Here is a 12,739-nt window from a genome sequence, read left to right on the forward strand (position 1 = left end):
GGCAGTGGACGCATAAAAGCAAATGCAAGGATATGACTCTTGAAGTCGACCGACTGAGCCTCTAAATTTCTCACTCGACGGTCTCATTAATGAGGACCAGCCTCCCAGAAAAGCTGAAAGCAAGCTCCACAGCTTCACACCTACAAGACTTGATATTGGAAGTTAACACCTATATTTGAAGTCCCGAGATCAAGGGTGTTTCATTTGATGTAATTGCTATCGTTCCGTCATGATGTCAAGAATATTCAACGCTATGCAGCAGCAAGGCCAGCTGCTTGATGCAGGTAAAATCATGGGCATAAGTCAGGTATGTCGAGTCAACTGTAAAGATTTTGGCTTGAGTCTGATGGATTTCGTCATATGTGTTTTGTGAATGGTCGCGACAAGGTACATCGCCCGACTGAGTAACCCAAGGGGAATTTTAGGTCTCATATAGCCTGCGGCATTGGGGCTTGCTGATGCAAGTGGTGTCGGGATTGGTTTTTGATCAAAAACCCCACGCGGGAACTTGGGTGATCTGCTGTCTGATGAGACCTCATCGATGACCAAAGATGGAAATATGATCATCGTCTTCATTCACGCACGAGCCAGTCGTTTCGACCGACTCGACAGATTCATCAGAGTCTGAACCGTCATCATCATCATCGTCCTCATCATCATCATTTCCAGCGTCGGGAGCGGCGTCAGTCGACTTTGTCTCACCACCAAATAATCCATACGGATATGTGAGCTTCTTGCTCAAAAAGTTCAATGCGCCATAGTCACTCTCATTCACACCTCGAGATGGGCTACCAAAGAATGGCATGGATGAAGGCTTTTCGGGCTCACGCTCAGTCGGTAGTCCAAAGTAGTTGCTGACGACTGGGGAGATAGCGCGACCCCGTGTGATGTTGTATGATGTAGATTGCCTGCGTTCGGTAGTATTGGGGATATTGAGATGTGAACGAGAAACGGAGGGGTTGTCAACACCCAATTCCGCAAATGAAGAAGAGATTGGCTCGTCAGTCTCGATAAGAGACGATGATCGGGGCCGAGGGAGAGTGTCTTGGCCATCTTCGGATTGATTCGACATGTCTCCATGTAGGATTCGAAGTTGAGCCGTGTTATATGATTCGCATCTGGAGAGATCAGTTAAAGTTCCCAATGCGTTCTGGGATCTTTTGAAAACGTACAGGTCACATTTGAGACCCAGCCAATGGTACTTGACGCATGACTTGACTCCACAGTCATTACAGTAGACAAGGCCTTTGGTGTCTTTGAACTCCGTAGGCATGGGCTGGCTTTCAATAGTGCGATCTAGGTTCCGGAACGTTGACTCCATGTTTGTGATCGTCTTGCTACAGATGGGACAGCGGAAAGAATTTCGAGAATACTCTGTCAGACACTTGGAATGAATGCTGTGTCCGCATCGCATGACGACAACGGTCTCGGGGGATGTGAACATGTAATCGCCACAAATCGGACAATCACATTGGGTGGAACGTTCGATGCAGCGATGAGTGGTCTCGATTGACATTGGGAGGCAAACAGAGCATGTCTGTATCTGTTAGTCTAGTCACAAGTGGTCAGTTTTCGCGCTTACCTGACAATGGAAGAAATCCTTCCCTAGCCCTTGTCCGATTCGACAGATACCGCAGTCGTCGCAATGATAGATGCTTTTCTTGCTATCATTGTCCCAAAGCTTGCAAATATCACAATAATATTGAGCCGTTTGCTCGTCGCACCGTCTGCAAATCTCCGCCGCGGGCTGGGCATGCCCACAGAGCATGCACAGCATGTTCTTCGTGTCTCGACGGATGAGAGCATGGTCTTCAACTTCGTCATGGCAGAATCGACAAGTATACCATTTCTTGCAGGTACTACACTCGAGCTTCACGTTGCGATGATAATGTGCACAGCCCAACGTAGCCTCGGCCAACTCCTCGGTGTCCATATCTCCATCGATTGTTTCGACAAGTGCAGGATCCTCTAGTTCCAGTTCCACCTTTGGGGCGTAAGTGGGCTGCAAATCCTCAGAAGTGAGATTGAATACATCCTCATATGGTACATCGTGGTCTGACTCTTCGGGTGCATGATTACCAGACATCCGCCGAATCGGACTCGTTGGAGCCACCGGTGGACTTTTCGGTGTCAACTCTGTAATTGCATGCAGGGTGTTGTATCTTTCTGTCATTAAATCATGAACCATCCGTGCTTTTTCAGGATTGGCAAGCTGCAAGTCTCGGATTGCGATGATCTTGTTTCGAAGAACGCCCATTCCGTCATCCTCTGGAAGTGACGACTGCACCACGCTTTCCAGGTCGAATGCATTGTTTGCGGGCCTCTGGGCGTCCTCTATTGGCACTGCCGAGGGCGTTTCGTGTGGCGCATGGTGCATTATCGCCTCGTGGGGTTGCGAGTCTGAGTCCATTGAGTCGGTAGACCGTGGGCTGACATCAGTGTTTGCATCTAATAAGCCATCTGTCGCCATATTTCGAATAGATCCAGGTGCGCTATGGGTCACCGACTGAGTGCCCGGCAGACCGCGTGTGTCCATTTCTTTGGGCAAGGTTGTGAAGAAAGGAGGACTATGCAGGGAGCCCGCACCCGCATCTCCGCTCAATTTATGCTTGCAATGCCGGTCCGGTTGGGATGTGAATCGATGATCGCTTTCGGTTGGTTCGTTCGGGTGTTCAGCGCGGATGGTTGGTGGGGGTGGCAGATCGGGAGATCGTATTCCGACTTGGATCAACAGTGAGGAAATGAAACCACTCATGAAGGATGTTACAGCATACCAATTCACGATGCTTGAACAAGTCAAGACTCAAAACTGCGGAAATGCGTGAAACAAGACCTGGCATGTGACGTCCTCGGGCACCGCCTCCGTGCTGAAAGCTGCTGAATCATCGTCACATGGGCCAGCCTTGGACTTGCGGTCTTTGGTTTCATTCTCTTTTTTTTTTGTACAATATCCATGGGTCGCTTCAAAAATTTGAGCCTTATCTATTCTTTACAGTGGTTAATTGTTTGATATGATCTTGTGCAGCTGGGGTACCTCTGGGACTGCAGTCAGCCTTGACTACTCTAGCGTACAACACTGAACCATGGACATGTTACGACCTATCAACTAGATGCGGGGGCTAACTGGAACCACGTTCAAAGCTCAATTTGACCAAACAGTGGCTTGAGAAGACCCTTTAGTATGTCAGATATCGATGATTGGAGCAGCAAGTTCCTTGAGTAAAGGGTAGAGTCATATTTCAACGTATGTAGTTTAGATCACAAGATGATGGTAAGAAATCATGCTACAATGGGAGTTGGAAAGGTTGATGCAATAGAAAATAGTGGTTCGTTTCTCTGCTAGTCTGGTATCAGCAAGCAAAGAGATTCATGGAGGCTGACGTCAGAATGCATGAAATACTTTGACTTAAACAAAGAAGAAAATATGAAAGAGAACAGGTAAGATCACCGGGGCCAAAGTATCATAGATCAGTAAGAGAGAAAGGAGCTAGGGTAGGATCATAGCTTGCATGATCCAGTTTCACTGCCCAGGTGTATATGGCTGCTCTGTTTCCAAGCTTTACTATGTGTTCCTATCTGTTTAGTTCATACGGAGTATGATGTGCTTGCTCCCCTCTCTCAAGACAATTAGATCTATCCTCGCCTTCTCTCTTTCCTTTATTGTGTCTGCTTGCTGATTATATCGGTCGATAGACTTTCTAAATCTCATATTCCAGTAGAAATACTGCCTCTTAACATTCATCACTGTACCACTATACTATCGCCGGCAGCCAAATTTCCCAACGCACCTGGGCATTATCCACCGAGGCCTTATCACTGGAATCATCATCATGGACTTGGAGCCTTGGGATCGACTGTTCAGCCTCGCTTTTGAATCACTATGGAGATAAGAACGCAAATGGAGAGGAACATACACTAAGCCTACTGTTCGATCATGGGCATCTTGAACTGACTACGATCCATAACCTCGAAGCGATGGTGCATCCAATGAAATATCTCAAGGCATCCCCAAAGCGAGAAATCGTGCTCGGGCAATGCAAGGAGCTTTGCTTTTCGTATATGCGGATACACCTCACAAGGACAGCCTCAATTACAACTGGCAAAGTGAGCATTTTTACACTTCGCAGGGAATTATGCTCAGTAGCCCAACAAGAAGTAGATACCCATGACACTATCGTCAACAGCAGCTGAATTTTGGTTCAGAGAATTGACGCCTCCCCTACGATGACGATCCAGTGAGGACTTTCACCAACAGTATCAATATGCAGACTATTCTCAACGAAAAAAGTCAATCACAGTTCAAAATGCTAGCTGGATACTGGCTAGTTACTTCTTGATGAAGGTTGCAGCAGCTAAGAATCATGTTACTCCATACTTGCTAGTCATACTGAGTCGAATCAAACAACAATGTTGCTAATGGATCTACGAAGGCTTTGGAAAATTGTGATACTCCCACGGTTCCTATCACTGCTAGGGATCTAGAGTTGATGAAGAACCAGGCGCTGAGACAGACTACGACTAGGCTTGATTAGGAAGGAGAGCTTAGTCTGCCAAAGTGACATGTTTGGATTCCCTGATCCCTAGATTATCCTTGTCGGTAGTAGGTTCCAATCTATCTAGTTATAGTTCTACCACACCCACCGGAGTCTTGATTGTGATAGGCCTGCGAAGTGCAATCGCGAAGACCACCTGGGATGTAAGTTACTTTCCCCTCAGCCAAGCCGGGCTTGAGCCTTTCTTCTATGAAGAAGATGGGTTTCTCGGATGCTGTGTGGGCAACCCCGAATGGGGACAGCCAGACTGCAGAGACTTAAGACTACTCATAGAGACCCAAGTTGGTTGATTCTCATCAGATGGTCAACGCCAAGGCAAGTGTCTCGCTCTATGCCATCGACAACATGCAACGGACGATGACCCAAATGAGGCAGGTCGACGTGCCTCCAGTCCTGATGTGGTTATGCGTGATAGCGTTCTGGTCGATGTGCATCTGCAGCCCCGTTTCTAGCTGGCTCACGTCATGGATTCATGCCCAAAGGAAGCACGGAGGCCTGATGGGCGCATAAGGCAGCGGGTCGGATCGGCACCGAGATAAAAGTCGAGAACCTGTGGAGACTCCAATCATTTGAGACATGTCCCTAAACTCTCATTCAAACGGTCAAGCGTTAAATTGTAGTGGTTGAAAGCGCTGGCTCGCAATTGGTGCTCGATGTGGCCGAGTCCTAATACCCGGGTGCTACAGCCGTGTCAGCGACAGATCTTCATCACCATGTGGAGATTGGAGATGCTTACACGCGCACCTCTCTCCCAAGGTGGTCTTCCTCCCAATACCTCGTCATCAAGAGGTTCTTGAAGATCTTGTGTTCCATGCCTGCGACCTCGGTAGCTCGTTCGAGGAAACGGATGGTATTTTGGATTCGGGTCGCATCGAATGCTTCAGCCGGGGAGGAGCGGTAGGCTTTACGCAAGGACTGTATGAGCATATATCGGGCCGGGGATGCGTAGTGACAGGCTTTCAACCCTTGTCGGTAGAGGTGACGGTATGCGTGGACCACAGCTCGATCCGCTGGAGCGTTCATCTTTGATCACCAATGACGTGGAATCCACTCAGGTCCAATAAATGGATTAAAAAGGAAAAAACAAAAGACGGTCAAAAAGCGTTGGAGAGAGAGAGAGAGGAGAAAGCCTTAGGCAGGACTAGCCCGATCGGGAGAGGTCGAACTTTGGGCCGCAATCTTATCAATCCCGCGATGCACTTTCTCTGACTTCCCTTCCTTCCCTACCCTTTGCTTTGCTTCTTTGCTGCCTTTTGTTTGCTCATCTCTGGCTGCTCTACCTGCTCAGCCTTTTCCTATCCTGGCTTCGGCAAAAGCCACTTTGGATCTCCGACAGGGTCACCTCGACTGCGTGTATCACTTGCCTTGCTGTTGTCCAGGGCTGTTTCGCATACGTGATGTTTCTGGACCTCCATCAGTAGGGCTCTTCAGCTGAATCAGAATGGCCCGTGTCATGGGGGGAGCAGCCTCGGCTACGGCCAGGCGCGCTCCTAGTCGGGCTGTTCAGAGGAGAGCTCGAAGACATAAAGTCATCATGGAGTCTGTGACCCAAGAGAAGAAGAAGCTCCGAAGTGTAGTATGTACCCTGTGTCATGTCCTAAGTCATGACCTTGCCACTGACCGGTCAGATCTGTTTCGAAGCGCAAGCACCTAGTGGCTACACGTTCATTCCTGCGGGGAACCCGCAACTCACCACGGCGTGCAAAGAGAAGTGTCGCGCCGAAGGCCTTCAAATCCATGCAGTATCGGTGAGAAATTCTCTTCGATCACCATCCTCCGCAGTGCTTATTTTTCCTAGACCACCCCACATCACAAGACCCACAACCTGTCACAGCATGTCCATCGGATAGGATATCACTTTCCCAGCACCGTGGTAGCATCTGTCTGCTCGGAGCTTGGTCTCTACCTCACGAGCACTGGTAAAACAATGCCCCTCTTCGGTATGGGCAGGACGGAGATTCGTTCGCGGGCGGGATCGGAAATCTCTCAAATAAGGCTCAACACAGACGCTAGAGATGCTATCAGGGATTTGTTCCCAAATATCCCCGACCAAGATTTGAATCAAATCATCAAGACCGCCTTCCAAAAGGTATGTATATCCTGAAAATCCGAGACTGAGGACGTGGAAAACCTGATACCCAAGTCAGGGCCAGAAGAAAGTTGGGACAGCCACTGAATTGCCTCTCGCTCGTAGAGCGCAACTTGCGGTGGTTGCTCACGTTCGGCATGTCTACACTGACTACGATCGCCTTCTAAAAACGACCTCATTTCATGAAGCAAGAACGACTGTTGAGCACCCAACTCTAGCAAAAGTCATTGAATGGCGAGGGGATGATGAAAACGGCCAGACAGTGCTCGAAGATGTCTTCCGTGAGGTCATTGTCATTTCCGACGATGAAGACAGCGAATCAGAAGAAGACGCGGCTTCTGTGGCTAGTCATCAAAACTCCAGCGTGGTGGAACTTCTACCTACTGAAGCCCGGACCCATGAGATTCGCACCCAGCCCATTAACACAAACCCTGGCCAAGGTTATCCCCGGGATCCATCCGAGGAAGCACCACCAGGATTCCGGTTCGTCACAAGGGTCCCGGCAAACAATTCGACCAACCGTCGCGGATTCAGCAGATACCAGGCATGGAACCGCGCCATCAAGGAGTATCGGGAGGGTATCCAGAACACTGAGCAACCTCGGTTTACCGGCGCTCTGGCTGAAAAGCAAAGCCCGCGATATGCTGAAAAGCGCATCGCTCTGGATACAAACACTTCTAGGTATCAGGATGCCACCGAAACCCATCGGCGAGTCATTCCTGGCTCGGCCAGCATGGATAACCAGGCCCAGCGCATGTCTGCCATCCCACTAATGGACCGTTCCGTAGCCCAGAGACATGTAGGTGTCCAGGATACTCACTCGGACATCCAGAAAACCTCTTCGCATAATTTCAGCTCCAGGAAGCCCGGACTAACCCGCCAGGAATCGCCCGAGTTACAAATCTTGGAGGAACTTTCCGGGCCCAGAAACATGAACATGCCTTATTCCAACCTTCCACCTATGGGAAAGGACTTGCGACCAGAGAGACTGCCCCCTCAGTCGGAGAATAGGTCAAATGCCCCAGTGTTCGTGAGCGGACCCACGGAGAAGATCCAGAATAATGTGGTTCCACTAGGACGCCGTCCTGGCGCCGTCAACTCTCCTCTAGTCAGGCCAGGATCAAACACGCAGGAGTCAGTGGTGCCATCCATCGAGGCTAGTTGGCCCCAAGAAACCCGGCGGACCGATCCTGCATACCCTTTGGTGCATATGGCAAACCAGATGTCGCTGCGATCAGTCACGCCGGGTCGACCCCAGGGAGAATTGAAGCATCACTCCGATGTCGTTGAAATTGACGGTAATGGCGACCCGCCTAGCAAAAAAAGACGGATGGGCCGTGAAGGTTCCCGTGTTGATCCCCGTCCAGACCCACGAATGGCTAGACCCATTGGCTTCCCCGTCTCTGAAGGCTATGTGCCCAGAGACTCTTATCGTCGCGCTGAGAATGCGCCCGAACATCGCCCCCAGGATCAGCTTCAGTTCCGCCGGGACATTGTGCCAGTGGAACCACCCCCTTCCGTAGGATACCCGCGTTTTTCTTTTGCCAAAGGACCTGATCCACGCACTTGCTGGCCACAGGAGTCTCGTCCTCCGAATGGAGTCTCGAGTTCTAGTATCATTTTCCCCGAGGAGCGCGCCTCAACTGTTCATCTCCCTCGCCCTGGGTACTCCACCTCTAACCATTGGCATCCATATTATGACCGTAATCCCCGCGTGGATCGCCCCAATGAGCAGCGTGGCATTCGACGACCCCGCATGGATGCTCGTCCTGTTCCAGAGAACACGCAAGAAAGAAGCCTGTACGCGGACGGATTCATCCGACCTGTTGATCACCGTGAGCCCCCCTTCGTTTGAATTCTCTTTCCGGCGCCTCGCTCCCGAGACCAAGCTCAAGCCCATTGGAGATGCCTCTCAGTCCAGGAACAGAGAAAGGGATCCCAAGTACCTTGCCACAAAGAACATGTCTCAGGTCCAGGTCGACCCACGCGGCCAGTTACCCGCTCGAAGTGTTCATCCTGAGCACCATCGCACCTTCTCGGACTCCGTGCCGAAAAATCAACCCCATGCATCCCCTCCCCAGGTTCCCCGTGAACGACCATCCAGTGGCGGCTTCATCTCGCGGTAAGCCTTTCCACGCGGATCCCAAGGCCTTTCCCAGACTGACACCCCGCAGCCCTCTCTACTACCCTCCCCAGGAGCAGAACCGCCCGGTCTACGTTCAAACAGTCGAACCTCGCACAGAGCGCCAACCCTTCTACCCTATTCCCGATGGAAGGCATTTTGTCACCGTTGATTAAGCGTCAGTTTCCATGTTTAGATGGAGTTGCTTTATTTCTCTCTTTCTTTTGCTGTTGTAATTTGCGTGCATTGCGCAGTTTGTTTGATGATACCCTGCATATTCTTAGGATTCTCTACTCGGGGTTTCAATAGTTATCTATGTCAATGGATTCCTCTATCTCTTCCAAGCTCATGCGTACGTGCTTTAGACAGATTTACTTTCTCCATCGGCCTCTCCGCTGTTCACAGCCTTGCCCGTCTTCTTGATGGTGGCCAGCACGGTCTCGTAGGAGAGCGCGGGATCGGCGGTGATGTTGGCGGTCTGGGACTCGAGGTTCACGTCGAAGGACTTGACGCCTGGGTTATGTTAGTCGCGTCTTCCCCGGTAACGAGGTGGAGCTCATACCTTCCAGCTTCTTGAGGACTCGCTCGACGGCGCCGGAGCATCCGCCGCAGGTCATGGTCACATTGAACTTGTACTGGTGGTCTGACATTTTGTGCGGGGCGGGGGGAGATGTAGGGTGAAGGTGTTTTGGTGGGGTATGGACACGGTGGACTTTTTCTTTTTTCTTTCTCTTAGGTGAAACAAAGACAGGGAGAGTAACCTCCTATATAAACAACTGAGCACGAGTATTTGTAATCCTCTTTGAGCGATATTCGCGATTGGTGAACCGATTATGCAATATTTAGTGTTTTTATAGCTTATAGCCAAGTCTCAATTCGAGTTATGAATTAGCAAAAGGGTATCATATCTATATAACTTTTAAAAACCCGCCGCTCGCTTCTTTTTCTTCTTCTTTGCTCCAAAGGGCCCTCGTTCAGTCTGCGTCATCGGTGCTGGCTGACTACTGTTGATGGTGATCTGCGGTGTTGGCTGGGTGCCCCATGTTCGGACCATAGGAACCAACGGGGTTGCCGGCAAGGGTTGAAGATCGGGCTTCAAGCGCTTCTTGCGTCTGGGCGTTCGAGGCGTCTGGCTAATTCGCGTCTCCTGGTCTTCCAGCCTCTCCCAGGCATACGAGGAAGGATCATCTCCGACAGACCAGTGCGATAGGAGATCGGATACGTTTCCAGGCAGCGGGCGTTGTTTCTTGAATGTGGTAAATGCGGAGAGCCCACTTAGGACAGGGACTGCATACTTGGACGGTGTGCGCTGAGACCCGGTGCGGGTCTGTGATTGGCTTGCAGGGATCTGGGAGAAGCTCGATGATAGAGTTTGGTGCTGGGACACGGCGTCTTCATTCTGAGCTGTGATTGGATCTTCAAGTACTGGCTTGATTCGAACGATGCGCGAGAGAAGAATCTCGGCTGCAACCTTGCGGATGAGCTTCTCTTTGGCGAGTCGCACTGGAACGGGGACTTGAGGCCCTAATTTAGCAATCCAGTCGTCGACCATTTGATCGTAGGCCTCGAGCATGTGCTTGTCTCCGTCTTCAGACAGCCGCGTTGGCATGCCGTACCCTGCGTGTGGAGATTGAAGTGGGAGAAATAGATACCGGTGTGCAATGTGATCACCGGGCATGATGGTCGAAAATATCCGCTTCACGTCATCCGCACTTTGATCGAGTTGCTCGGTCGACAGGCTTTTATCGCTGAGTTCAAGCACCGTTTTGCCGGAGGCCTTCTTCTTCCATTCAGTGCTTTGCAGATCTGCGAGAAGACCATCAAAAGTCCTTGGTTCCGGTGGTGGTCTTTTCTTTGTCTTGGATCTTTTCTGTGGGGGATCCTTTTGTCCAACAGCTACTGCGTAGATGTGTGAGAAATCCAAAGACCACTGCAGATCTGAGCCTTCAGGGCTGGTGTCGATTGGGCTTTGGCAGTGAGGTATGTCTATCTGCTGCATCGTCGATTCATCCCAGTCATCCACGATGAAATCGTGCGCGCTCCTGACTTGCTTGTGTGGAGCATAACGCTTGCGCAAGCGTAGCACACTGTTCTCGCAATGCAGGTCCGGGTCGTCGGGATCTCCCCGTGGACCATGGAACACAGACTCATGGACAGCAAGATCGGAGGTCATCCAAAAGAGTTTGATAAGAGTTAAGTCTGGGTTGTAAAGGTGTTTGTTATACGCAGGAGAATGGGCAATCTCCCTAAACACAAACGTCGAGAATCCCGCAGACTCGCGTGCATCCGAGGGCATATCTAAGACCAGTGGATCGGCTATAGAAATAGAATTTGTTTCCTCGTTGCTTGTAAAGGGGCAAGGGAATGCTTGCACAAGCCCCGTGAGCTGAGAAAAGAGGATGAGATGAAGATCTAAAAAAAGGTTAACACAGATCTTGGTCCACTAAGTCCGGCACACGCACCTTTATATACCACCAGCTCACTTAATCGCAGAGTGATATCATTTGGATCTCGAAAATGTCTCCAGGAAACTCGAGGGTGCAAATAAGAAGGGGTGTCTTTCTCCCCGAAGGCCCCCATGTCAAACCATAATATCCGATTGGTCGTCAAGACAAAGAACTGTGACTGATTTCGCGGGTTCCTTTTCAAATCCAGCACCCACTCGGACGGCTTCTGCATGTTCAAAACAACCGAGCGAGGCGGAATCTGAGGATCCATGAGTGCATAGATCATCACATCACGACGATTGGCAACAATGATCAATCCAACATCATGGATCCACTGGATCGATGCCCAGCCATCGAGACGAGGGCGATAGTGCTTTAAGGGATGAGGCAAGATGCCCGATTTTACAATCCGGGCCGTCGCGAGGTCTTGTCTAGCACTCTTCGTCTGGTCAATCTCCCACACAGTCCATTGACTTTTTGTGTCGATGATTGCAAATTGATGCTGATACCAAGGGTTGAAAGTCACATCGGAATGTGAGCATCCACCTGTTTGCGCCACTGATATTTCCAAAATTGGGTTTGTATCCAGCCGAGAGTTCTTCTTCCCGTTGATTGGTCGCAGGTAAGCGTCATCAGGGAAGTGCATGGGCACAGGATCAATATGGTAAAGAGGTCGGAAGATGGTGGTGCTTCTCAGCAGACGAGCAGCCATGAAGATGGGATCTTCTTCGAGTGGGCGTGCAAATTGAACTTGACGGATCGGTGCACCCCACTTGGACCATTCTGAAGTCTCGGTGTTGCCGACTGTCGGTACTCGCATCTCGGTATACGTGGGCGACTGCAGCTCCAGATTCGCATCTTCCAGGGTTCGCAAGGATAAAACATTGCGACACGGGCCTGAGACTGCCGCTGCTATAGGAACGGAGGGGAATTTCTTGTCGTAGCGTCTTTTGTCCGTCGCAAAACCGATATCAAAAAGAGAGGAGCTTTCTGGGTCGAATTGCTCAATTGTTGCCGTGATAGCCCTGGACAGAGACTCTTGACGAACTGTCGACCATGTTGCCGCTAGTTCTGGGTATGAATCTCCAATCACGTGTCGCAGGTCCCTCTCGGGAACCCTCTGTACTGGTTTAGGTTGGTCTGGAAGGTACGGCGATGGGACGCTTGTCGTGGTCGTTCCACTGTACTGGATCGACGTGGCTTCCAAATATCAGCAAAGTAGTACAAAAACACAGAGTAGATATACATACCCTGAGCGAGGGAACGCGTAAATGTCCAGGTCTGTTCCTCGGGGAGATAGACAGCTCGTCCTACGTGCCCATAGTGTAGAGCACTGTCATGAGGTTCATCCATGGGATCTTTCTTTGCTTTTTGCGATCAGCTCAGGAACAGAGCAACCCATATCGATACAATCGAGAGGGTTATGAGGCTATCCATATAACTTGTGAGGTGTCTGAAGCGCAAAATTGCAATCGAGGCCATCAAGAATTTTTTGGATCTCTTATCGATAAGACAGTTGCGCCGCAAC

At 50.3% G+C, this 12,739-nt stretch overlaps 5 protein-coding genes across 5 annotated transcripts; 1 reads left to right on the plus strand and 4 right to left on the minus strand.

Annotated features, from left to right (window-relative positions):
• Nucleotides 1-535: 535 nt before the first annotated feature.
• N7506_008016 (RING finger and CHY zinc finger domain-containing protein) lies at nt 536-2,755 on the minus strand (the record flags this gene model as incomplete). The annotated part of the gene is made up of 2 exons (XM_056957309.1): nt 536-1,537; nt 1,583-2,755. The coding sequence occupies 2 exons, from the start codon at nt 2,753-2,755 to the stop codon at nt 536-538; spliced, it is 2,175 nt and encodes a 724-aa protein (XP_056811643.1).
• A 2,363-nt stretch (nt 2,756-5,118) lies between these two features.
• Nucleotides 5,119-5,576, minus strand: N7506_008017 (Complex 1 LYR protein; the record flags this gene model as incomplete). Its single annotated transcript, XM_056957310.1, has 2 exons — nt 5,119-5,233; nt 5,290-5,576. The coding sequence occupies 2 exons, from the start codon at nt 5,574-5,576 to the stop codon at nt 5,119-5,121; spliced, it is 402 nt and encodes a 133-aa protein (XP_056811644.1).
• Nucleotides 5,577-6,087: 511 nt separating this feature from the next.
• N7506_008018 (DUF2293 domain-containing protein) lies at nt 6,088-8,940 on the plus strand (the record flags this gene model as incomplete). The annotated part of the gene is made up of 6 exons (XM_056957311.1): nt 6,088-6,129; nt 6,182-6,301; nt 6,388-6,642; nt 6,701-8,143; nt 8,193-8,764; nt 8,817-8,940. The coding sequence occupies 6 exons, from the start codon at nt 6,088-6,090 to the stop codon at nt 8,938-8,940; spliced, it is 2,556 nt and encodes an 851-aa protein (XP_056811645.1).
• Nucleotides 8,941-9,125: 185 nt separating this feature from the next.
• On the minus strand, nt 9,126-9,414 carry N7506_008019 (copper metallochaperone ATX1; the record flags this gene model as incomplete). The annotated part of the gene is made up of 2 exons (XM_056957312.1): nt 9,126-9,277; nt 9,327-9,414. The coding sequence occupies 2 exons, from the start codon at nt 9,412-9,414 to the stop codon at nt 9,126-9,128; spliced, it is 240 nt and encodes a 79-aa protein (XP_056811646.1).
• Nucleotides 9,415-9,683: 269 nt separating this feature from the next.
• N7506_008020 (uncharacterized protein) lies at nt 9,684-12,564 on the minus strand (the record flags this gene model as incomplete). Its single annotated transcript, XM_056957313.1, has 3 exons — nt 9,684-11,176; nt 11,227-12,411; nt 12,462-12,564. 3 exons carry the CDS (start codon nt 12,562-12,564, stop codon nt 9,684-9,686), a joined length of 2,781 nt encoding a protein of 926 aa, XP_056811647.1.
• Between the last annotated feature and the right edge of the window lie 175 nt (nt 12,565-12,739).

Source organism: Penicillium brevicompactum, assembly GCF_028827555.1.
Source record: "Penicillium brevicompactum strain IBT 35665 chromosome Unknown utg000005l_segment0_segment0, whole genome shotgun sequence".
Lineage (NCBI taxonomy): Eukaryota > Fungi > Ascomycota > Eurotiomycetes > Eurotiales > Aspergillaceae > Penicillium > Penicillium brevicompactum.